General features: G+C 43.1%; 1 protein-coding gene across 12 annotated transcripts in view; it reads right to left on the bottom strand.

The window, feature by feature from the left end:
* Window positions 1-25,894, bottom strand: part of RECK (reversion inducing cysteine rich protein with kazal motifs) — a 1,668,523-nt gene that overhangs the window by 1,061,401 nt on the left and 581,228 nt on the right. For 11 of the 12 annotated variants that reach the window (XR_012724346.1, XR_012724347.1, XM_075314993.1 and 8 more), the window contains exons 10-11: window positions 23,562-23,741; window positions 18,437-18,649 (exon numbers count right to left, since the gene is read on the bottom strand). The exons of the other annotated variant lie outside the window; for it this stretch is intronic. Coding sequence is in view for 9 of the 11 variants with exons in the window: in XM_075314993.1 (XP_075171108.1) it covers window positions 18,437-18,649; window positions 23,562-23,741 (393 nt within the window). In the remaining 2 variants the exon portion in view is untranslated. The remainder of the gene's footprint in view (window positions 1-18,436; window positions 18,650-23,561; window positions 23,742-25,894) is intronic. 12 annotated transcript variants of the gene reach the window in all.

Genomic DNA, 25,894 nt, shown 5'->3' with positions numbered 1-25,894 from the left:
CCCCCAGCCTAAAAATAGCAGCCTGTAGAAACCCAGGATTGTCGCATCCATTAGATGCGACAATCCCGGAACTTTACCCGGCTCATCCTGATTGCGCTGGTGCAGTGGCAATTATAATAATTAGGTGTTAATAACAGCTCACAGCTGCTTCTAAGCCCTGGATTAGTAATAGGGAGGGTCTATGAGACTCCCCATTACTAATCTATAAGTGAAAATAAAAGATTTTTTTCAATGCTTGTGTTTATTTGAAATAAAATAAAAAAAACACCCTTTTCCCCCCTTTGTTACCCTCCCAAAACAACCAGGTCCAAATTAATCCACATGAGGTCCCATGACTATTCCAGCTCTGCTACATTACTGAAGATATGAAAAAACAGGTGCAGGTAATAACCACATGAACACAATGAAACATCAATGGAAAACACACGATCTGAAATATACCAGGTAATAATATACAAACAATAATTCCAATTTAATAATGGCAGTAATGGCAACAATGATAGATACAGAACTTGAGACACTTACAGAGAACCAAAATATATGACAGCAGCTGGTAATAAATATGGCTTCTAATGAAGTTAAATTATATGTTTCAGCAAATGGTAATATATAGTCACTATTAATAGTAAAGTGCTGGAGTGTTAAGTGTCAGACCATGGCAACCATATGTAATCCCAGAAAAAATTAATAATAATGATGACAAAACCCTAGTAGCAAGATGGTGTAAAGCAGGGGTGGGGAACCTTTTTTCTGTCGGGGGCCATTTGGAAATTTCTACCAACCTTCGGGGGCCGCACAAAATTATCAATGTTTAAATGACCCTGCTATATTGGGTGAAGCAATTAATTAACTGGGGGCATGGGGCTGGGGGCACAGACACCACACGCGGGGCTGGGGGCACAGACACCACACGCGGGGCTGGGGGCACAGACACCACTGTGGGGAGGCACAGACATCACTGTGGGGAGGCACAGACATCACTGGGGGAAGGCACAGACATCACTGGGGGGAGGCACAGACATCACTAGGGGGGAGGCACAGACATCACTAGGGGGGAGGCACAGACATCACTGGGGGGGAGGCACAGACATCACTGGGGGGGAGGCACAGACATCACTGGGGGGGAGGCACAGACATCACTGGGGGGGCTGCATACAGGACTGGGGGGGGCTGCACACAGGACTGGGGGGGCTGCACACAGGACTGGGGGGCCTGCACACAGGCATGGCGGGGGCTGCACACAGGACTGGGGGGGTGCACACAGGACTGGGGGGTGCACACAGGACTGGGGGGTGCACACAGGACTGGGGGGGTGCACACATGACTGGGGGGTGCACACAGGACTGGGGGGTGCACACAGGACTGGGGGGTGCACACAGGACTGGGGGGTGCACACAGGACTGGGGGGTGCACACAGGACTGGGGGGTGCACACAGGACTGGGGGGGGTGCACACAGGACTGGGGGGGTGCACACAGGACTGGGGGGTGCACACAGGACTGGGGGGGTGCACACAGGACTGGGGGGTGCACACAGGACTGGGGGGTGCACACAGGACTGGGGGGTGCACACAGGACTGGGGGGTGCACACAGGACTGGGGGGTGCACACAGGACTGGGTGATGGGCTGCACATAGGATTGTGTAGGGGTGCACACAGGACATTGGGGGGCACACTGCGCTGAGAGTTTCATGCAACTCTGGGGGAGAAGGTTTACAGAACTGGTGTGGGGAGGCACAAAGCATTGGGCAGGGCACATAGCAGCAGAGGGTCGGCGCTGGACTCACAGCAGCATTGCATTCACATCACCGGAGTGCAGGAGCCGGACACACTGCATCAGAAGGAGAAGGCAGGCACTGATCTCCGGAGGGCAGGGGGCGGACACACAAGGCTGGAAGCTGTGAGGCTGCTGTGGACCCGCCCACAATTGGCACTGGCCGACAGGAGAACACATTGCAGCACAAACAGCAATGTGTGGATTTAAAGGGCCGGCGGCAGCAAGACCGCGGTGACAGCACGAGCACTGCCTCCCCCGGGAATCTGCCCGGGGGCCACATAAAAGGTCATGGCGGGCCGCATGCGGCCCGCGGGCCGGAGGTTCCCCACCCCTGGTGTAAAGGAACAAGGTGACGTGTGCAGTATAGAGTAAAGTATATAAATCCCTGATGGGTCCCACAGTTAGCCAATCCAAAACACAGGCGATATATGTGCAGTAATATTACAGAACAACTGTGAGGTGTCTGATATACACACATGTCACCCGCCAGAAAATAAGTATAAATAAACAACATGCAATATGTAAAGCAAATACTGGCTTCAGGTAAGGTGATTACATATAAAGCAGCCAATGGTAATAAATAATGACTGTCATTGGATAAAGTGCTGGAGTGATAAAAGTCTTTAACAATGGCGATCACATATAGTCCCAATAATTACCTGAGCCTAAGCAGCAAGATCGTATTAAGCAAAGTGACATGTGCAAAAAGGTAATATACATATAAAGCAGCAGATGGTAATAAATAATGACTGTCAATGATAAAGTGCTAGAATGATGAAAGTCTTTAACAATGGCGATCACATAGAGTCCCAATAAGTAACTGAGCCTAAGCAGCAAAATGGTATTAAGCAAAGTGACATGTGTACACAGGAATCCCTGGTGGACCACACAATTTTCCAATCCAAAAGAATAATGTGCAATAATAGCATAGATAACCTGTAAAATGTCTGGTGTATACGTGCGTTAATATCCCCAACGTACGTTTCGGCATATTCTGAAGAAGGTACGCCAAATTGTATGTTGGGGAGATTGATGCATGTGTACATGTCGGTTTTTCTGTTTGGTGAATTTGTTTGTTGGTTCTGATTCGTCTATAAATCATTTAATTGTCCTTTGTTCTGGAACCTTTTTGATTTATTTTTGTTATCAATATATATTCATATTTGTGGTTGATTATGTGTCCCTTTTCCTTTTGGTCTTACATTACTGAAGGCACAAATTTCAGACATAGAACATGACCACTCGCTGTGAGTTTTAGACAGAGACTGAGCTGCAGCAATAAGTGGTGACGTCACTCAGGTTATTTGTAGTCACCACTGGAGGTTCCCACAGTCCTCCACCTGTGACCGCAGGTAATCTCACCTCTGATAACCTCATTAAACTCAGTAAGGTCATTAAGTTCACAAACCTGCATCACCTGACAGAAAACCATGTTTGTTTTGCCAAGAGATGCAGATTTGGTGCTGAAATTTTTACACCATATTTCTGCACCCAATATACAACTCCTGGCAAAAAAAATCGTATCAATACCTAATTATAACGCATGCGGTTTTGATGCAAATTTTTTCTACGCGGTTTTCTGGCATGAGGTGCAAACTTGGTGCGGAAATCTGGTGCAAACATTTCAATGAGGTTACTTGAGGTGAGGTTACCTGTGGTCAGAGATGGAAACAGGCGTTTTTATTTTCTTTTATTTCAAATAAAGAATTTTTTTTACTGTTTCTCTGAATAGTAAAGCACTGTGCAATCTCTGAATTGTAAAGCGCTGCAAAATATGTTGAATCTATAGAAATAAAGAATCCTATTATAATTTCTTTTCATTTACTTTATCAGTAATGGGGGGTCTCACAGCTGTGAGCTATGATTAACCCATTTTTACTCGATTGTCACCGCACCAGGGCAATCAGGATGGGCTGGGTGAAGTACCAGGATGCTATTTTTAGGCTGAGGGGGTCTAATAATCATGGGTTTTCCTAGCCTGGGAATATAACCTCTCAGCTGTTGGCTTTATCATGGCTGGGTATCAAAAATAGGGGGGACCGCACGCTGTTTTTTAAAATTATTTATTTAAATAATTAAAAAAAAAAGCCTCATGCGGTCCCTCTTATCTTGATACACAGCCAAGATAAACACACGGCTGGGTGCTTTATCTGTGCTAGGAATCATAATATGGGGTGACTCTATGCCAATTTTATTTATTTTTACACCAATAAAGACACACACACAGCGCCTCTGATAGGTTGCAGTAAGACCCTCTGTCAAACAGGGTGGAGGTACATCGGACTGCAACTGAACAGATTTGCGGGAACTGCTGGTGGGTGGGGGAGTGCATATGTATGAGGTTAACGAGCAGCCCTGGAAGTAGCGTTACTACTGCACGGGAAGCTTGGTAAGTATAACATAACATCCTTGCTCCAATCCCCCTACCTCTTTTACCACCATTTTAAAGAGCCGGATTCTGGTCCCCATATACATATATGGGGACCATCGTCCAGACAGATATCTGGGATCAATTCCTGTACAGAACCGGGTTTTTGTTTTGTTTTTATTCAACCGGGTTGGACCCGCCAAACCCGGGTATCTGCAAGACCACCCATCACTAATCCTGACAGTTGTCATGCCCACCATAGAAGATATGACGTATATACTATATGTTTATCACGCTATGTGGACCAGATATGGCATATCCCAACAAACAAATACATTAGAAAGGAACAGTCTCACCATTTCTATCGGTAAGGGTATTGGGTATCCAAGTTTCCAATGGCACTGTAGACCTCTAGAAGCATTCAGGTCCATGCTCTCTTAATCCCAATGAGGACTATCAGGGACTAGGTTTCTCATACCTGCCATCTTTAAAAGCTCAATCCACAGCTGTCCTTGTAGATAAATTGCCTTACACTCTCCCTAAGTGCCCCCCATTGCATTTCCTTCTCTAAGATTCCTCAATGGAAATTCTTGCAAAAAGTCCAATTGACTTTGATTGTACAAGAATAACGTGTGGAGATTTCACTTGCTATCGCAGCAGCTAAGATAAAAAAATACAGGCCTTTTGGTTCTGGTGCAAAGAATTGTGAAGTTTATTATCTGAGAAAAACTTAAGCAAAGTGCAAAGTCCTGGGCACAAAGGTAACAAAAAAACAAAACAAAAAGTAAACAGTCCATATAGAGCATGGGCTCACCCATTTAGATATTTTTTTCTGCACTCACAGACTTGGGCAGAGACTGAGCAACACAAAATAAGATCGTTCAGAGTTCAGCTGCCTTAAATGGGATTTGGAAAGCCTGGATTTGAAGTATTGTAGTGGTCAGTCTCACCCTGCTCTCCAGACTGCTCCTAAAATCTGGACACAAAAATCCAGGCCTTTTTAAAAAACCCTCTCAGCACTACAGTTAGGTCCAGAAATATTTGGACAGTGACACAAGTTTTGTTATTTTAGCTGTTTACAAAAACATGTTCAGAAATACAATTATATATATAATATGGGTTGAAAGTGCACACTCCCAGCTGCAATATGAGAGTTTTCACATTCAAATCAGAGAAAGGGTTTAGGAATCATAGCTCTGTAATGCATAGCCTCCTCTTTTTCAAGGGACCAAAAGTAATTGGACAAGGGACTCTAAGGGCTGCAATTAACTCTGTAGGCGTCTCCCTCGTTAACCTGTAATCAATGAAGTTATTAAAAGGTCTGGGGTTGATTACAGGTGTGTGGTTATGCATTTGGAAGCTGTTGCTGTGACCAGACAACATGCAGTCTAAGGAACTCTCAATTGAGGTGAAGCAGAACATCCTGAGGCTGAAAAAAAAGAAAAAATCCATCAGAGAGATAGCAGACATGCTTGGAGTAGCAAAATCAACAGTCGGGTACATTCTGAGAAAAAAGGAATTGACTGGTGAGCTTGGGAACTCAAAAAGGCCTGGGCGTCCACGGATGACAACAGTGGTGGATGACAACAGTGGTGGATGATCGCCGCATACTTTCTTTGGTGAAGAAGAACCCGTTCACAACATCAACTGAAGTCCAGAACACTCTCAGTGAAGTAGGTGTATCTGTCTCTAAGTCAACAGTAAAGAGAAGACTCCATGAAAGTAAATACAAAGGGTTCACATCTAGATGCAAACCATTCATCAATTCCAAAAATAGACAGGCCAGAGTTAAATTTGCTGAAAAACACCTCATGAAGCCAGCTCAGTTCTGGAAAAGTATTCTATGGACAGATGAGACCAAGATCAACCTGTACCAGAATGATGGGAAGAAAAAAGTTTGGAGAACAAAGGGAACGGCACATGATCCAAGGCACACCACATCCTCTGTAACACATGGTGGAGGCAACGTGATGGTATGGGCATGCATGGCTTTCAATGGCACTGGGTCACTTGTGTTATTGATGACATAACAGCAGACAAGAGTAGCCGGATGAATTCTGAAGTGTACCGGGATATACTTTCAGCCCAGATTCAGCCAAATGCCACAAAGTTGATCGGGCGGTGCTTCATAGTACAGATGGACAATGACCCCAAGCATACAGCCAAAGCTACCCAGGAGTTCATGAGTGCAAAAAAGTGGAACATTCTGCAATGGCCAAGTCAATCACCAGATCTTAACCCAATTGAGCATGCATTTCACTTGCTCAAATCCAGACTTAAGACGGAAAGACCCACAAACAAGCAAGACCTGAAGGCTGCGGCTGTAAAGGCCTGGCAAAGCATTAAGAAGGAGGAAACCCAGCGTTTGGTGATGTCCATGGGTTCCAGACTTAAGGCAGTGATTGCCTCCAAAGGATTCGCAACAAAATATTGAAAATAAAAATATTTTGTTTGGGTTTGGTTTATTTGTCCAATTACTTTTGACCTCCTAAAATGTGGAGTGTTTGTAAAGAAATGTGTACAATTCCTACAATTTCTATCAGATATTTTTGTTCAAACCTTCAAATTAAACGTTACAATCTGCACTTGAATTCTGTTGTAGAGGTTTCATTTCAAATCCAATGTGGTGGCATGCAGAGCCCAACTCGCGAAAATTGTGTCACTGTCCAAATATTTCTGGACCTAACTGTATGTGTGCTTCAGCCTACTTTTCCATGCCCTACGTCACCGAGTCTAGAAACGTAGGTGACACATTCACCCATCCATGATTTGTCCGGATGCAACCTTACACATGGTATAGACCAGGATATTTCCTTAGGTCTACAATACTATTAGAACTTTGGATACCCAATAACCTTGGTGAGATTGCTCTTCTCTTATATTTGTTTATTGGAGATATGCCATGACTGCTGTTTAAAGCATATAGTTAATGACATCTATTTATTTGTTGGTAGGAGTTCGCATTCAAAGACATCTCGTCAAAATAACTGATTCACACATAGTATGACAAACACACGATACATATGTCATATTTACTATGATAGTCCGGGACACTGTTAGACCCCTTAATCTATATCAATCTCAGATTGTTAACTACAAACTTGTACTTTAGCATCTTCTTCTTTTTGAGAGTCACTGGTAGGGTACACTTAGATATTGTTCAATTGATGTTGAAATGTCTTTCCAACTGTGTCAGATGAATTCTATTTTTTTATTTGGTCATCTGATTACTTGATTCTTTGTTTATTGTGCCATTTGTCATTATTTATGTACTAGCTGTAGTACCCGGCATTGCCCGGGATAGTAACTACCGTACGTCACCCACTCTGCCACCCTCACTATCAAAATCATATGAACTTACACATAAGATGTCTTATACTAAGAATGTCCTTCATTGCCTATAGCAACCAATCAGAGCTCCTATTAATATCCTTTAGCAAAATAGAAGCAGAGCTGTGATTGGTTGCTTTAGGCCACTTGATAAATATCCAGGCTAACTGTCAAAACAGCCAATATATTGCCTCATAAAACCCCACACAATTAGTATACAGGTAAGGTCATGAGACTTACATCAGCCTCTACAACCGTGTTGGCTAAGTGTCACCAAAGAAATCATTAACTCACACATAAGCTGTCCAATACTAACAATGTCATTCAATGCCTATAGCAACCAATCAGAGCTCCTTGACCTCTCATAAAAAAGAAGCAGAGCTGTGATTGGTTGTTATAGGTCACCTGATAAACATCCAGGGTAACTGTCAAAAAAGCCAATATATTACCTCAAACATCCAGCTTCTGTGTGTCTTTCTGTGTATCTGAATTCTGTGCATGTGTCTCTTTCTGTGCATGTGTCTCTTTCAGTGCATCTGTGTGTCTCTTTCTGTCTGTATGTCTCTTTCTGTGCGTGTCTCTTTCTCTGTGTCTATCAGAGAGTTGTAGAGCAGGGTATTTCCAAGCCGCGCTAATGACTACCAGATCATGAAGATTTGAAGATTAATGTAGCTTTATTTGTGCACTGGTCAACGCATTTCGGGAGACTCTGCTCCCTTCCTCAGGACAGTCAGGCAAAGAACATTTAATGGAGATTTAATGTTCTTTGCCCGACTGTCCTGAGGAAGGGAGCAGAGTCTCCCGAAATGCGTTGACCAGTGCACAAATAAAGCTACATTAATCTTCAAATCTTCATGATCTGGTAGTCATTGGCGCGGCTTGGAAATACCCTGCTCTACAACTCTCTGTTATCTGCCGATTTGGGGACCGCTGCCGTGACTCAGAGTTACTTACATGCTGTTATAGGAGTTGTGACTTTCACAACCCCTATAGGTGAGTTTGACCACCCCTCTTCATACCCCCCTTCCTACCGGGGTAAGACCCTATTGCGCTCTTTTTTCCACAGTTTTTTCTTCTTTCTCTGTGTGTGACTGACTGTGTGTTTCTATCTGTGCATCTCTTTCTGTCTGCCTTTCTGTCTGTGTGTCTGTGTCTCTTTGTCTGTTCGTCTTTCTGTATGTTTCAACTTTTTTTGTGCGTCTCTTTCTGGCTGTGCGTCTCTTTCTGGCTGTGCGTCTCTTTCTGGCTGTGCGTCTCTTTCTGGCTGTGCGTCTCTTTCTGTCTGAGCGTCTCTTTCTGCCTGTGCGTCTCTTTCTGCCTGTGCGTCTCTTTCTGCCTGTGCGTCTCTTTCTGCCTGTGCATCTCTTTCTGCCTGTGCATCTCTTTCTGCCTGTGCATCTCTTTCTGCCTGTGCATCTCTTTCTGCCTGTGCATCTCTTTCTGCCTGTGCGTCTCTTTCTGCCTGTGCGTCTCTTTCTGCCTGTGCGTCTCTTTCTGCCTGTGCGTCTCTTTCTGCCTGTTCGTCTCTTTCTGCCTGTGCGTCTCTTTATGTGTGTGCGTCTGTGTGTCTCATTCTGTGTATCATTTTAGTGTGTGTGTTTCTTCCTGTGTATGTGTCTTTCTGTGTGTCATTCTGTATGTGTGTCTCTTTCTGTGCGTGTGTCTCTTTCTGTGTGTCTCTTTTTGTGCATGTGTCTTTGTGCATGTGTTTCTCTTTCTGTCTGTGTCTTTTTTTGTGTATCTTTGTGCGTGTGTTTCTTTCAGTCTGTGTGTCTCTTTCTGTCTGCGTCTCTTAAAACATCCAGCTTAACTGTCAAAACAGCCAAAATACTACCTCAAACATCCAGTTTGTGTGTCTCTTTCTGTGCAAGTGTCTCTTTCTGTGCAAGTCAGGACTGCCGCGGAAACACCATCACATGTCTCAACGCTGGCAGGAAACTAGCCAGGTCTTTCACCGTGAAGGAACAACAACGGGAAGGGCAGTCTCCAGTCAAGGAAACTGCCTATGCCAAAACATGGTATCCATCCACAGACAGCTGTTTCAGAGTATTTGCCCCTCATCAGTGTGGAGTAGGAAACTGGCTAGTGGGAGCAATGCCTAGTAAAAGACAACATAAGCAAAGATGATTGACCTTAGGGAGATCAACATCCAGCACCACGAAGACACCATCACATGTTTCTCAACGCAGTGATTCTAGAACAAGGCCCCCTGGGAAAATATGCAAAACAGGACTGCCGTGGAAACACCATAACATGTCTCAACGCTGGCAGGAAACTAGCCAGATCTTTCACCGGGAAGGAACAACCACGGGTAGGGCAGTCTCCAGTCAAGGAAACTGCCTATGCCAAAACATGGCATCCATCCACAGACAGCTGTTTCGGAGTATTTGCCCCTTATCAGTGTGGAGTTTTCTCCCTAAGGTCAATCATCCTTGCTTATGTAGTCTTTCTGTGCACGTGTCTCGGCCTGTGCACGTGTCTCGGCCTGTGCACGTGTCTCGGCCTGTGCACGTGTCTCGGCCTGTGCACGTGTCTCGGCCTGTGCACGTGTCTCGGCCTGTGCACGTGTCTCGGCCTGTGCACGTGTCTCGGCCTGTGCGTCTCTTTCGGCCTGTGCGTCTCTTTCGGCCTGTGCGTCTCTCTCTGTCTGTGCGTCTCTCTCTGTCTGTGCGTCTCTCTCTGTCTGTGCGTCTCTCTCTGTCTGTGCGTCTCTCTCTGTCTGTGCATCTCTCTGTGTGTCTCTTTTAGCCTGTGTGTCTCTCTTCTTGTGTATGTGTCTTTCTGTGTGTCATTCTGTGTGTGTCTCTTTTTGTGTGTCTCTTTTTGTGTGTCTATGTGCATGTGCTTCTCTTTCTGTCTCTTTCTGTCTGTGTGTTTCTTTTTGTGTGTGTCTTTCTGCGTGTGTCTCTTTCGGTCTGTGAGTCTCTTAAAACATCCAGCGTAACTGTCAAAGCAGCCAAAATATTACCTCAAACATACAGTTTGTGTCTCTTTCTGTGCATGTGTCTCTCTGTGTCTCTGCTGTGTCTCTTTTTGTCTGTGTCTATTTCTGTCTCTCTTTCTGTGTGTGTCTGTGGGTCTCTGTGTCTCTGTCTTTCTGTCTGTGTGACTCATTCTGTCTGTTTCTTTCTCTCTGTGCATCTCTTTCTGTATGCCTGTCTGTGCGTCTCTTTCTCAAAAATAACAGTTGCACTCAAGTAGAGGGAAGGAGAATAAACAAAGATGTATATGCTGAACATTGCAATGTAAAAATGCATTCCTGAAAAAAAAGCACGAAAAATTTGAAAAGCATCTCTTTCTGTGTCTTTGTCTCTTCCTGTGTATGTGTCTCTCAGTGTGTCTTTCTGTGTATGTGTGTATGTGTCTCTGTGTATATATCTGTGTCTCTGTGTATGTGTCTTTCTGTCTGTGTCTCTTTTTGTGTGTATGTCTCTTTATGTGTGTGTCTCTGTGTGTGTGGCCCATTGTTGCCAAAAAGGCTCCAGGGCGCCCAAGAAGGACCAGCAAACGCCAGGACCGTATCTTAAAACTGTTTCAGCTGCGGGATCGGACTACCAGCAGTGCCGAGCTAGCTCAGAAATGGCAGCAGGCTGGTGTGAGTGCTTCTGCACGCACTGTGAGGTGGAGACTCTTTGAGCAAGGCCTGGTTTCAAGGAGGGCAGCAAAGAAGCCACTTCTCTCCAGAAAAAACATCAGGGACCGACTGATATTCTGCAAAAGGTACAGGAAGTGGACTGCTGAGGACTGAGGTAAAGTAATTTTCTCAGATGAATCCCCTTTTCGATTGTTTGGGAGATCTGGAAAACAGCTTATTAGGAAAAGAAGAGGTGAGCGATACCACCAGTCTTGTCTCATGCCAACTGTTAAGCATCCTGAAACCATTCATGTGTGGGGTTGCTTCTCAGCCAAGGGAATCGGCTCACTCACAGTCTTGCCTAAAAACACAGCCATGAATAAAGAATGGTACCAGAATGTCCTCCAAGAGCAACTTCTCCCAACTGTCCAAGAGCAGTTTGGCGCCCAACAATGCCTTTTTCAGCATGATGGACCACCTTGCCATAAAGCAAAGGTGATCACTAAATGGCTCATGGAACAAAACAGAGATTTTGGGTCCATGGCCTGGAAACTCCTCAGATCTTAATCCCATTGAGAACTTGTGGGCAATCATCAAGAGACGGGTGGACAAACAAAAACCAACAAATTCTGGCAAAATGCAAGCATTGCTTATGCAAGAATGGACAGCTATTAGTCAGGATTTGGTCCAGAAGTTAATTGAGAGCATGCCAGGGAGAATTGCAGAGGTCCTGAAGAAGAAGGGTCAACACTGCAAATATTGACTTGCTGCATTAACTCATTCTGTCAATATAACCTTTTGGTACTCATAATATGATTGCAATTATATTTCTGTATGTGATGTAAACATCAGACAAACACAATTAAAAACCAGAGGGCAACAGATCATGTTAAAATAGAATTTTGGTGTCATTCTCAAAACTTTTGGCCATGACTGTAGAAAGGCATCACAGCCGATGCACTGTACCCGCCCAGCAAGGTGGCAACATGACATCGAAGTTCTTGCCCTCCTTCGCCCACAGCCTCTCACACATGCCATAGTGCAGTATGCTCAAAGACGCTGCCTGTAGGCCGTATACGTCCCCTGATGCTTTTTTCGGCACACAGACCCATGGCCCCTTGAGGATTGCGGCCTGTGCTGGGGCTCACACAGTCAGCGCTTTATTTCAGATGACAGATTTCTGGAAGCTGCACAGAAGCAAGCTCTCTATACAGCTAATGCAATGATCAGCCACTGGCCACTCAGAGGCCAGCAGCTGATCATTGGAGTAGCTGCATAGAGATCTGGTCCCTGCGCAGCTCCCGGAAATCTGTCATCTGATATAAGCTCTGTCAGCGGCGGCCCCCTGCATCGGCAGCATTCATCAAGGGGGCTGCGTCCACAAAAACCAGGAAACAGGACACCGAGGGAACGGAGGACAGGTGAGAAGAATTTGTCTGGTTTTTTTCGATGTGTGAAGAATGGCACAATAGGGGACAATTCTACAGGATGGAGCATTGCTACAAGAAGAGGACTCCAAGTATAGGGGAAATTACTACAGGATGAGCAAAAGCATGGGCTTAATACTAAAAGTTGGGCTCATAATTACAGGATGGGCTCAAGGATGGGGCACATTACTATAGGATGGGGGACACGGATGGGGCATATTACTACATTATATGTGCTCATATTGTCCCCTGTAGTAATGTGCCAATATTGTCGCCTGTAGTAATGTGCCCGTATTGTCCCCTGTAATAATGTGTCCATATTGTTCTCTGTAGTAATGGGCCCATCTTGTCCCCTGTAGTAATGTGCCTATCTTGTGCCCTGTAGTAATGTGCCTATATTGTCTCATGTAGTAATGTGCCCATATTGTCTCCTGTAGTAATGCACCCATCCTTTAGTAATGTCCTCATTCTGGTCCCCTTCTTGTCCCTTATTATGTCATTGTTCGCATACACACACACAATTGTTTTCACCTGTCCTCCATTCCCACGGTGTCCTCTTACCTGCTTATTGCAGACTACAAACACATAGACCCCTCAGTGATCGCGGCCAGTAAACGAAGCCAGTGCTGTTGCCGACACCGCAAATCATTCAAGTGAAGTAAAGCGCTGATGACAATAATGGCGGCCCCTGCACCGGCCACAATCACCGAAAGGTCTATGTGGCTGCAGTCCACAAGAAGCAGGTAAGAGGACACCACGGGAATGGAGGACAGGTGAAAATCATTTTTTGTTGGACCCTAACTTGAGTATAAGCCGAGGGGGGAGTTTCCAGCACAAAAAAATGGTCTGAAAAACTTGGCTTTTTTCGTGTGCGTGTGTGTGTGTGTACGAACATACGTATCTACCTGTATATATAGAGCTGTAGTACCCGGCGTTGCCTGGGAAAGAAACTAAGTGTCTCTCTCACACTCTCTCATTCTGTCTGTCTCTGTCTGTCTCTCTCTGTTTCTCTCTGTCTGTCTCTATCACAGTCTGTTTGTCTTTGTCTCTATCTCTCTCTTCATCTGTCTGTGTCTCTCCATCTCTATGTCTGGCTATCTATCTCTCTCTGTCTGTCTCTGTCAGTCTTTCTGTCTCTCTCTCTCTATCCATCTCTCCCCCGCAATCATATGACCTCACACATAAGCTCTTACACTAAGAATGTCCTTTGTTGCCTTTAGCAACCAATCAGAGCTCCTATTAATGACCTGTAGCTCGCAGCTCCATTGACTTTAATGTAAGCAGTGTTTTTGGCAAATAACTGTAAAGCACGGGGTTAAATTTTCCCCTCAAAACATAGTCTATGACGTTCCCTGAGTCACATGAGGTGTCTGTGCAAAATTTCGTGATTGTAAATGCAACGGTGCGGATTCCATTAGTGGACACACACACACACGTATATTATATTATATATATATATATATATATATATATATATATATACACATATACATACATACATATATATACACACACACACACATATATACGCATATACATATATATATATACACATTATACACATACATTATATATACACATACATTATATATACACATACATTGTATATATATATGTATATACACATACATACACACATTTTTATATATATATATATATATATATATATATATATATACACATACATATATATATATACACACACACACACATACTAGAAGGTGGCCCGATTCTAACGTATCGGGTAGTCTAGAATGTGTATGTAGGTTAGCAGATCGAATAAAAAGGTAATGAATGGACTGGACTGGATGGGTGAAGTTTAATTTAGTATTCTTATAATTATTGCATTTAAAATTACAAACAACAGAAGGAACAGGAGTCTAATGTTTAATGATGTCCATGGCTTGTAATGAAAGAAGGCCATGAACAGTGTAAAGTTAAGTAAAAATATGCTGATGCTGTGATATGGCCGAATGCTGGTATGTGCCCCCATCGTGGTGCAGCCACCATCCTGAAATGTGCCCCCATCCTGCGGGGTAAGGGCACTTTCACACTTGCGTTCAGCGCAATCCGCCGCTATAGAGAATAGCGCAGTCCGTTAACGACTTGTATTGACGACGCACTGTAACGCAAGTGTCTGTGTTGCATCCGCTGGACGACGCTGGGTCGTTATTTTGACGCAGCGTCGGGCGGAGGTAACGCTACATGTAGTGTTTTTGGGTTGTTAAAATAAGGCACCTTGACAGATTCCGTTGGAATCCGCCAAGGTGTCTAATGATTGTCTATGGTGGCGTATTCCGCCGCTATGTGCTAAGCGGTGGAATCCGCTGACAAATTCCGTCACGTTTTACTGAGCATGCTCAGCATGTCCAGCAGATTGATCTAAATCATTTAAAATCACTCCTGGTCTCTCTCCCCCCTCTTCCCCCTCTTTCATACTCACCGATCACGGGTGCGGCGCTGCACAGCTGTCACAAAGCTCCAGCGGCTTCACCTGCTTTTGAAAATGCCGGCCGCTCATTATTCAATCTTGTATTCCCTGCTTCCCCCGTCCACCGGTACCTATGATTGGTTGCAGTCAGACCCGCCCCCACGCTGAGTGACAGCTGTCTCACTGCAACCAACCAATCACAGCCGCTGGTGGGCGGGTCTATAGCGTGCAGTAAAATAAATAAATAATTTAAAAAAAATGATGTGCGGTCCCCCAAAATTTTAATACCGCCAAGATAAAGCCACATGGCTGAAGGCTGGTATTTTCAGGATGGGGAGCCCCACGTTATGTGGAGCCCCCCCAGCCTAACAATATCATCCAGCAGCCACCCGGAATTGCCGCATATACCCGGCTCATCCCGAATTGCCCTAGTGTGGTGGCAATCGAGGTAATAAGGAGTTAATGGCAGCAGCCCATAGCTGCCACTAAGTCCTAAGTTTATCATGGCAGGCGTCTCCCCGAGATACCTTCCATGATTAACCTGTAAGTTAAAGAAAATAAACACATACACCCTAAAAAATCCTTTATTTAGAATAAAAGACAAAACCCCCCCTCTTTCATCACTTTATTAAACTTCCAAATACCCCTCCAGGTCCGACGAAATCTACAGAGGTCCCACGACGCTTTAGGTCTGCTACATGAAGCTGACAGGAGCGGCAGTAAAACACGACCACTCTCTATCAGCTCCACGCAGCAACTGAAGTGAGCTGCGCGATCAGCTGTGTCCTCATTCAGGTGACCCGCGGACACAGCTTTCAGGTGGAGGACTGCAGCTGTGGCCGCGGGTCACCTGAGTGACGGCACAGCTGATCGCGCGGCTCCCTTCAGTCACTCAGGGGATTTGCGGTTACTTCTCTTTCTCTCCTCCAGACCGCAAATCTCCTTTTCCTGGCGAAACATTAAAAAAAAAACAAAAAAAAAACGCAAAACGTTCTCTTACAGGAATCCCTTACTTTATTAGCTCACTATTTGCAACGCATCTGTCACATGTGTCACACAACGCACTGTGACGCATGCCTCACAACGCAAGTGTGAAAGCAGCCTAATGTGTGCGGGGGGCGGAGTGCGGGGTGGGTGGAGTCGAGCGGGCCCATGGCGCTGAAGACATCAGTGTCGGGGACTGCATGGCTGGAGACAGGTGAGTGTGTGCGCGTGTGTGTTCAGTGTATACATGCGGAGTGCGGGGGGACGGAGCCGAGCGGGGAAGTATCGGGTGTCGTCCTGTCGGCCTGTAGTTCGGCCTGTTCAGTTAGGCTGCCTTCACACATAGCCAGGGTAAATATCGCGTAACTAAGCAAAGCGCTTTGCTTAGTAACGCAATGTGTACCCTCGTTACGTGTGCAGGGAGCCTTAGCTGAGCCGTTGGTCGCAGGCTCTTTAGCGCACGTGTTGTTGCGACAGTTGTCACTGTAATGACGTCATTTTGGAGCAAGACAGACAGAATAAGGCAATTATATATATACCGTATTTTTTCGGACCATAAGACGCACCGGACTATAAGACGCACCCTGGTTTTAGAGAAGGAAAAAAGGAAAATAAAATTTTAAGCAGAAAATGTGGTCATGACACGTTGTTATGGGGAGACTATCTGCTGCTGACACTTTTATGGGGGTAATGTCCCCAAATTCTCTACTAAGGTACCCCATCCTGGTAATGATCCTCCTGCCTTGTGTATATATATATATATATATATATATATATATATGTCCCTCATCCTGGTATAGCCCCATCTTGCTATATACTGCCATCCTGGTAAGTGCTCCCATCCTGCTATATACGCCATCATCCTGCTCATATACCCCCATTATCCTGCGCATATACCCCCATCATCCTGCTCATATACCCCCATCATCCTGCTCATATACCCCCATCATCCTGCTCATATATCCCCATCATCCTGCTCATATACCCCCATCATCCTGCTCATATACCCCCATCATCCTGCTCATATACCCCCATCATCCTGCTCATATACCCCCATCCTGCTATATGTCCTGCATCCTGTGGCACACAAAAAAAAATAAACGTTTACACTCACCTTTCCTCGCTCCCTGCAGCATCGCTCCTCCTCTTGTGTGTGCCGGCAGCGCTGTGTTGAGCCGGCCACGATCCCTGCAGCATCGAGATATCCTCCTGTCTGTGCCGGTCCGGCTGTGTGGACACGTGCGCACAGCGATGACATTATCGATGTGAGCACCGCTAGTTTACACAAAGCCGCAGCCGGCAGACAGGAGGACATCGCGATGCTGCAGGGGAATGGTGAGTACATTGATTCACTGCACCCCGCGCTGATAATGATGCGCGGGGAGCAGTGAATACAGCCGCACATGATCACTCCAGGCTCTAGTTGCCAGGGGTGATCATGCGAGCTGGCTGGTTACTATATAAAAACAACGAGCTGGCTGGTTACTATGCGCACACCCCCCGCCCATCATCCTGCCCACCTGTCAGACTCAGCGCCGGCTCCAGCGCTGAGAGATGGGCGGGAGGACAGGCGTGCATATGTAATGAGCAGGCCCACGTGGTCACGGCAGGCGCTGCTGCAGCCTGCTCGTGCCCCCATGACCCGCTCCACCGGAGCACCCTCATTCCCCGCAGCCCTATATTCAGACCATAAGACACACCCCCCACTTTCCCCCAACATTTGGGGGGAAAAAGTGCGTCTTATAGTCCGAAAAATACGGTAGATATATACATACAAACATATACGTACACACACAAACACACATCTTTATATATTAGATAGATGGATATATATATACACCTGTGTGTACAATAGACTCACATTAGGTGGTATATATAGTATTCATTACACAGTATTCATTTATCTGGAAGGGGTGAGGAGCATGTAACAACTCTATTACCATTGTGGATGTGATGTGAGGTGATTGTGCTGTCACATATGAGAGAAGCAGGGTCTCTGATGTTAGTTCCAATGCTGGAGTGATGAGCGGTCAGTGCTGGACAGAATACTGACAGCCAATGAATGTGCAGGGGGCGGACAGAGGGCAGGGTTGGACACTGAGGCCGGGAGGTGCCAGCTCTGACTGAGGTTTGGAAATTAAGCACGTCAAGTTTGCTTGTGCTGCAGGTAAATAAAGTGGGTGTAGAGAATAAAGTAATAATTCAAGAAGAAAAAAAGTTAGAATAAAAAAAAATGTACGGCTGTTTTAGATGACAATACTGCATAGATTAGCTAAAAAAAAAGTTGGGGTTTATGGTCGGCCAACTTCTTTAAACTTCACCTGACGTGATCATAGGCTCTAATGTTACAAAAATGTATACCGCATGGTATACTATTTTTGCAAAATGCCTCTAAGACTTATGCAAAATAAACCCTCCTCTCCCCTTCCCCTTGAAAAAAGTTTTCACTTTCCACGTATTATTAAATTGATTATTCTACAACTGAAATTGTACACTATAAATCTAAAAGGGAATAATTCTACAAGGTTATTAATGATCATGCCTTACTTGCAGATGATGCTCCCTCTAGATTTACTATGACACGGTTTAATCTGGAGGGAGCAAGCAATTGCCTTCCACATTTCCGGATGACATTTCCTAATATCTAGAACTGGAATATTCATAAAAGGCATCTTGATGCTTCCTTTCTCCCACAGCTTCATGTCATTCATTGCTCCCTGGTCTGATTGAGCACTACAGCTTCGAAATAATTCAGTTGGCCTAAAATTAAATGCAAAAAAAAATTAAGTTATATATTTAAGGTATAGTAAAAATATCAGCGCTCAAGCACACTATATCTGAGATGGAAGTGAAGCTGTGAGTAGTGACTGGAGATCTCGTGCAAAAAAATCTCCTGACAAAAAAATAATAATACTTCAGAACTACTGTGCTATACACACAAGATGTAGTAAAGAACTTCCTGTAATTATAGTGTTCTGTTATTTAAACCCCATGAAGGTGTATTGGGTATATAAATTAATTAAAGTCCTTACCTGGACCACTAAATCTTCATGAGAAAATCTTAGAACGATTGAGAGTGAAAAATACTGTACTTGACAGCAGATGATAGACTTCTGAAAAAAAGCCTTAAGGAGTACATACCTCCAGGTTGATCAGAAATAGTTTACTACTAGTAAATTAAAGGATACGTTTAGTGGATGGTTCCCCCATCTTGTTAATGTGGTACACGGTTTTGTTGCTGTGGGGACAATATGTCTCAATGGTGGCTGACAAGCTTCAACACCACCAATATACTACTGTAACAATATAAAATCGAATAATAATTAAATATAAATATAATCAAAAAGTGATACAGTTGAATGGATACAATATGTTTGCTAGGTGCCTGGGTTGAGGTATTGAAGTTTACTTTAGCTGTAAAAAATGGTTTGGTAATGCCACAGTGTCTGGAATAAATGATATTTAACCTAATAATAATAAAATAATGAAATACTGTATATTAGGCTGTTCATAACGGTGATAGTATATGTTCTGGTTTGCTAGTACCTATGTGGTACTGTTTACCTTACTGGGTCAGTGATAGAAGTGCATATACCTATTAACGCTATTAAGTATACCAAAAAATAGCCTGAAATAGAATTAATGAATAATATAGTGAATGGGCAGAGCTTCAGGGGTTAATTATTGCATATTGCTGCACCAAATCAAAGAGGAAGCAATCCTAGACTAACATTGAATGATATAAAGCACTTTATGTTATGGCAGGTGCTAATGCTACTTACTGTATGAGAGCGTTGGGTGAGCTGGATATAAGCTGTCCACAATGAATTAAAGGCGGCTGCCTTGGTGTGATATTCCCTCCAGGATTGGGGTATTCAGACTTTGCTAATGAAAAAGTGTGCTTGCTGTGTCCGGAAGCACCGGCCGGATGCAGGTCCGGGCACCAGCTTCGTGCTCGATCAGGCTGGCTTGGTGACGTCACATGCCGCTGAAAGCAGTGATCTATGGAAGCTCAAGCAGGGTAAAAGAGATCCAACACGTTTTGGAGACAAAAACGTTCCTCCATCAAGTTTTTGTTTTTAATACACATCACTAAGTATTACTTATACACTATGTGTTCTTGACAAACATAGTATATGTTCTGGTTTGCTAGTACCTATCACATTTATTAACAGCCTAATATACAGTATTTCATTATATTATTATTATTATTATGTTCAATATCATTTATTCCAGATACAGTGGTACTACAGAAGCATTTTTTACAGCTAAAGTAAACTTCAAAACCTCAACACAGGTACCTAGCAAACATATTGTATCCATTTAACTGTATCACCTTTTGATTATATTTAATAATTATTCCATTTTATATTGTTACAGTAGTATATTGGTGGTGTTGAATCTTTTCAGCCACCATCGAGACATATTGTCCCCACAGCAACAAATCCCTGTCCCACATTAACAAAATGGGGGAACCATCCACTCAATTCTTTAACTTACTTGGTGTAGATATGGACTATTTCTGATCAACCCCTGATGAAGCCATCAACATGATGGCGTAACGCATGGGGACTGCCTGCATCTTCTCCTCACATTATTGGATTTTTTTGTTATTCAGGAACCCAGCTTTCCCATTGCCTTTATATTCATCCTAAACCTTGCTTTTTAATATATTCAGGTAAACATTTGATTCACTAAGTACCTCCAGCACAGGTGACTATTAAAAAATCCAATGTGTTGGCCTGCATGGATCGGGCATATATATACATCAGCAATTTTGTGTTGGGAACTTTTTCTGTTGCCATGTTTTTCCATCTGGGATTGCCTGCATCCTCTCTCGTATTCACATGCATAGATGAATGCTTGGTTTATTGGGTGCTATTGATATTGATACAGGAGACAAGTATTACATCTATTGTCTCTATCTGTATAGGTTGAGTCTATATCAATACATCATTTATTGTATACTGAGGAATTATCCTTGATGTTGTATTGATTTTTGTGAGAAGATGCAGTTGTGTATAATCCATGTCATGGAATGATTTTAAATGTTTTTAACCTTGTACACAAATGATTTTGTTACAATAAAAATGTAATCTTTTGCACGTCATTTCCAGCATATATTTGACTTATTTACCAATATGGAATTACTGGTGCCGTTTGGATACCACCTTGTTTTGTTGTAGTCTCCACATGTTAGGTATCTGGCACAGAATTCCTTGTAATTATAGGTGGTGCTCATATTCCCCCTCTTCTTGACAAATACAAAACCTAACATCAAAACATATAACTTTATGCGGTGTAATATACTGTCAGAACAATAGAGGGCGCCCAGTACTAATCTTGCCCAGGTTAATGCATAAATACCTTCCAGGAACAGACTATACACATTCCCTGATGAAGGAGGAAAGTTTTTGCTTTCGAAACGCGTAGCATCTCTTTTGCTCTGCTTGAGCTTCCATAGCTCACTGCTTTCAGCGGCACGTGACGTCACCAAGCCAGCCTGATCGAGCAAGAAGCTGGTGCCCGGACCTGCATCCGGCCGATGTTTCCATACACAGCAAGTGCACTTTTTCATCAGCTACCTGCAGGGCTTGAATACTCCAATCCTGGAGAGAATATCACACTAGGGCAGTCACCTTTAATTCATTGCGGACACCTTATATCCAGCTCACCCAACGCTCTCATGCAGTAAATAGCATTAGCACCTGCCATTACATAAAGTGCTTTATATCATTGAATGTTAGTCCAGGACTGCTCCCTCCTTGATTTGGTGCAGCAATATGCACACAATTTAACCCCTGGAGCTCTGCCCATTCACTATATTATTCAATAATTCTCTCTCTCGCTATTTTTTTTAGTATACCTAATAGAAGTGCATATACCTAATAAAGCCATCACTAACCCAGTAAGGTAAACAGTACCACATAGGTACTAGCAAACCAGAACATACACTATCACAGTTATTAACATCAAGTACAGTATTTTTCATTCTCAATCGTTCTAAGATTTTCTCATGCTGATTTAGTGGTTCAGGTAAGTACTTTAATTAATTTATACACCCAATACACCTTTATGGGGTTTAAATAACAGAACACTATAATTACAGGAAGTTCTTTACTACATCTTGTGTGTATAGAGCAGTAGTTCTGAAGTATTATTAAAGTTAAATATTTTGCGTTTAATACATTTTTTTTAATAAAAAAGAATCTCAGTAATAGCTGCATGCACATGTATTGACACCATAAAGGAACACATGTAACAGTCTTTTCGCAGAGTAGATACTAAGTAGAAAAGGCAACAAACATCTGGCTGACTGTATGTTTTGCAGTTTTCCCAATTTCATTTTACCATATGATGTGTTTAAAAATGCAAAGAAAAATTCCAACTTTATTGGATTTGGAACAAAAAATGAAATTCCATTGTTGTTTTGGGGTTTTGTTGTTTTGACATTCAATTTGCGGTAAAAATGACATGGGTACTATGAGTCAGTATGGTTATTGGGATACCAAATTTCTACAGGATTTTTCTACATCACTACTCAAGAAATTGCTTTCTTTCGCCAAATGGTTTGAAACAAAATGTTTTTAACTTCTTGGTTGACAGTCGTATGAGGGCTGGTTTACTGCTGCATGAGATGTAGTTTTTATCTTTAATTTGTTATGATCCATAAGGTCTCTCTTTTATTCCATTTTTTTGGAGGGGGTGTAAAACTCAGCAATTCTTTGGAGTTTAGTGTATGGGATAAAAAAGTTTAGATTTTATTTGTTTAAACAATTACACATGCAATGTGATATAATTTTTTTTACATTCTTCTCTATTAGTCCCCTTAGGTAATCCTAGGTTGATCCTGTGAATTACTAAATAACTGCAAAGTAGTATTTCAGTGTAGTCTATTGTTTAATTAGCAGAGATGTGGGCTTTCAGTGGGTGGATCTCTCTCTCTCTCTCCATCCGGCTCCTGTTGAAATATAGCGCTCCTGTATCCTGCAGGCTTTATCTTCCCTGCCCTATCCCCAAGCAGTAGGGCATTAACTAAGCAGTCACTCCCACCATTCGTTGCCTGATTTTGTTTCCTAGTTCAGTTCTGTCTGCCTAGTTTTCTGCTAGATGCTTCCCTTATTGACTCTCCTGTTTTGTGACCGGCTTTTCTCCGCTCCTAACCTCGGCTACATTTATTGAACCTGTGCTATCTGCTCGGACATCGGACTGCCTAACTACAACTCTGCCTGTGCCATGTGTACCTCGCACATCTGCGTTGACCTGTTGGCCAGCTGCTGCAGGCCCAGGAACTACCCAGTGAGTGGTACCTGGTGGCCATCTGTGGCCCGGCCAATCCATACTATCAGAGGCTGTAGTGAAAATCCACTGTCACCAGCATTACACCATGTTTCAAACGTCCTAAATGTCAATACTGTCATAATTGACAGCGACATATAAGAGATTAAACTATTGTGATCGGAGCTAGTTTTGATCACAGCAGTTACTCTCGAGTGCTTGCACTCATGCTGTATGGAGTAGGCTTAGCTCTTGTACCTGCTTCATACAGTTAGTGTGTAAACTCCTGTACAAAAATTATGCACATTGCCAAAGTGTTAAAACAAGTACCAGCTGACACTTCACCATTTTGCCCCTTAAAGAAAGTCAGAACATATTAAACAATTTGTTTTACCGGTTGTTAAAATTGGTACAGTATGTAAGATTTCGGCATCCTAGTTGGCAGGGTTCTCGAACATCTGATAGGCATGTCAACATTTGGGTCTCCATAGGATTGTATTCACATGAAAGGTCAAACTCTTGCCAGTTCTGTGTGTTTCCCCAGCTTGTGTTGTACAGTTTTGTACACAAATCTCTAAAATCGAAGAAAATAATAAAGCATGATATTATGAATCAATCGGATATTAAAAAAACGTATACTTTAGGCTGGTCATAAAAAAAATACCTATAATTGTGAATAATATTCAAAATTACACACACTTGGAATGTAAATAAATATACTTTTTTAAAAAACAATAAATTATATGTATATTATATACATACATACATACATAAACACCAAACACACACACACACCCACACACATATAAAAAAAATACTATAATACCTAATGAAAGGGTTATTCCCATCTCCAAGAACCTATCCCAATATGTATTAGGTGTAACAATAATAATAACATTAGCAAATTCCTCCAATTAGAAATGTAGAATAGTTCTTCTGATTAGTTATGTAATTTACCTCGTGCAGGGCATTGCAGTAGGTTAGGTATACAGTTACTAATATCAAAATCACTGTCACTATTTGAATACCTAAGCTAATGTACATGAGGTCAGCAATATAGCTAATAAGTAATGATGGGAAAATAGTACCTATTCGTGTTCAGATAATGCTTACCGAATACTATTCCAGTATTCATCACAACAAGAAAAATGCTCAGATTCCTCATCAACTTGCATTAGGTTTGTTACTCATGACAAAAACCAGAATAGTACTTTGGGATTCATTACAAATAATCCGAACACGAATAGTAACTAATCGCCTATCACTACTAATAAAGAAAACTATACTACATTTCTAATAGGAGGTATTTACTAATATTATTATTACACCTACTCCATATTGGCATAGGATCTTGGAGATGGGAATACCCTAAACCTAGAAGTAGGACAACACTCGGTAAAAATTGCAAATCTTTTTTAACAGATGCGACAATCCCGTGTAGCTGCAGGCTGCTATTTTTAGACTGGGGCGGCCTAATAACCATAGGCCTCCACAGTCTGAGAATACCAGTCCACAGCTGTAGGGCTTTATCTTAGCTGAGTATCAAAATTGGGAGGACTACAAGTCAGTTTTAATTATTTATTTAAACAATTAAAAAAAAGCAAAAAAAAAGCTGCTGAATGTGGTTCCTCTTATTTTGATACATGGCCAAGATGAGCGCATTGCTGGGGCTGCAGCCTGTAGCCATATGCTTTACCTGTGCTGGGTATCATAATATGGGGAGAGCCTATGCCAATTTATTTATTTTTACTATACAATATAGATGCACAACCCACCTGTGATTGGAAGCTGTCAGCTGCCACTCAGGGTGGGGGCACGTCTGACTGCAATCAATCACAGGCATCGGTGGGTGGAAAAAGTAGTAAACATGCAATGATGGTTAATTATCAGCCCCAAAAGTGAATGATCGGCCTGGAAGCAGTGTACAGCCTTGACAGATGCTCGGTAAGTACAGCCCGCGCACTCCTATCCCCCTATCCCTTCTACCAACATTTTTAATCGCCGGATTATGGTCCCCATGGACCTACATGGGGAATGGAATCCAAACTGGAACCAGATTTTAAAAACCAGATAACAGGGACCCGCCAGACCTGGTTATCTGTGAGTCCGCCCATCACTAGTTCTAAGTATAAACATACAACTGACTGTAGACGTGTGCCTGGACCGGACCTGTGTGTTGGTGATCTGTTGGTGATTTGACAAAGTATCTCATACAATCCTTAATGAAAAAATGACCAAGTGTGGAATGGACAAGGCAACTGTTAGATGGATTCGTAACTGGCTTAGTGATCAGAGTAAAAGAGTGGTCATAAATGGCTGCACATCCAGTTGGAAGACTGTTTCAAGTGGGGTATCACAGGGCTCTGTCCTGGGCCCCGTGTTGTTCAACATCTTTATCAATGATTTAGATGAAGGTATTAAGGGTAAAATGATTAAATTTGCTGATGACACAAAGCTAGGAGGAATAGCTAATACTAGAGGAGAGAGAGGATTCAACAAGATCTAAACAAGCTGGAACAATGGGCAGCAACTAATAGAATGGTTTTTAACAGGGAGAAATGCAAAGTCATACATCTTGGCAAGAATAATGTAAAGAGCATATAGAGCATGGGAGGAATAGAGCTACCCAAAAGCATGTGTGAAAAAGATTTAGGTATACTAATAGATCACAGACTGAACATGAGTCAACAGTGTGACGCAGCAGCAAAAAAGGCAAACACCATTCTA

The sequence above is a fragment of the Anomaloglossus baeobatrachus genome, chromosome 6 (assembly GCF_048569485.1).
Source record: "Anomaloglossus baeobatrachus isolate aAnoBae1 chromosome 6, aAnoBae1.hap1, whole genome shotgun sequence".
Taxonomy (NCBI): Eukaryota; Metazoa; Chordata; class Amphibia; order Anura; family Aromobatidae; genus Anomaloglossus; species Anomaloglossus baeobatrachus.
Note: the sequence above shows the minus strand (reverse complement) of the source record. Positions and strands in the feature narration are given on the sequence as shown.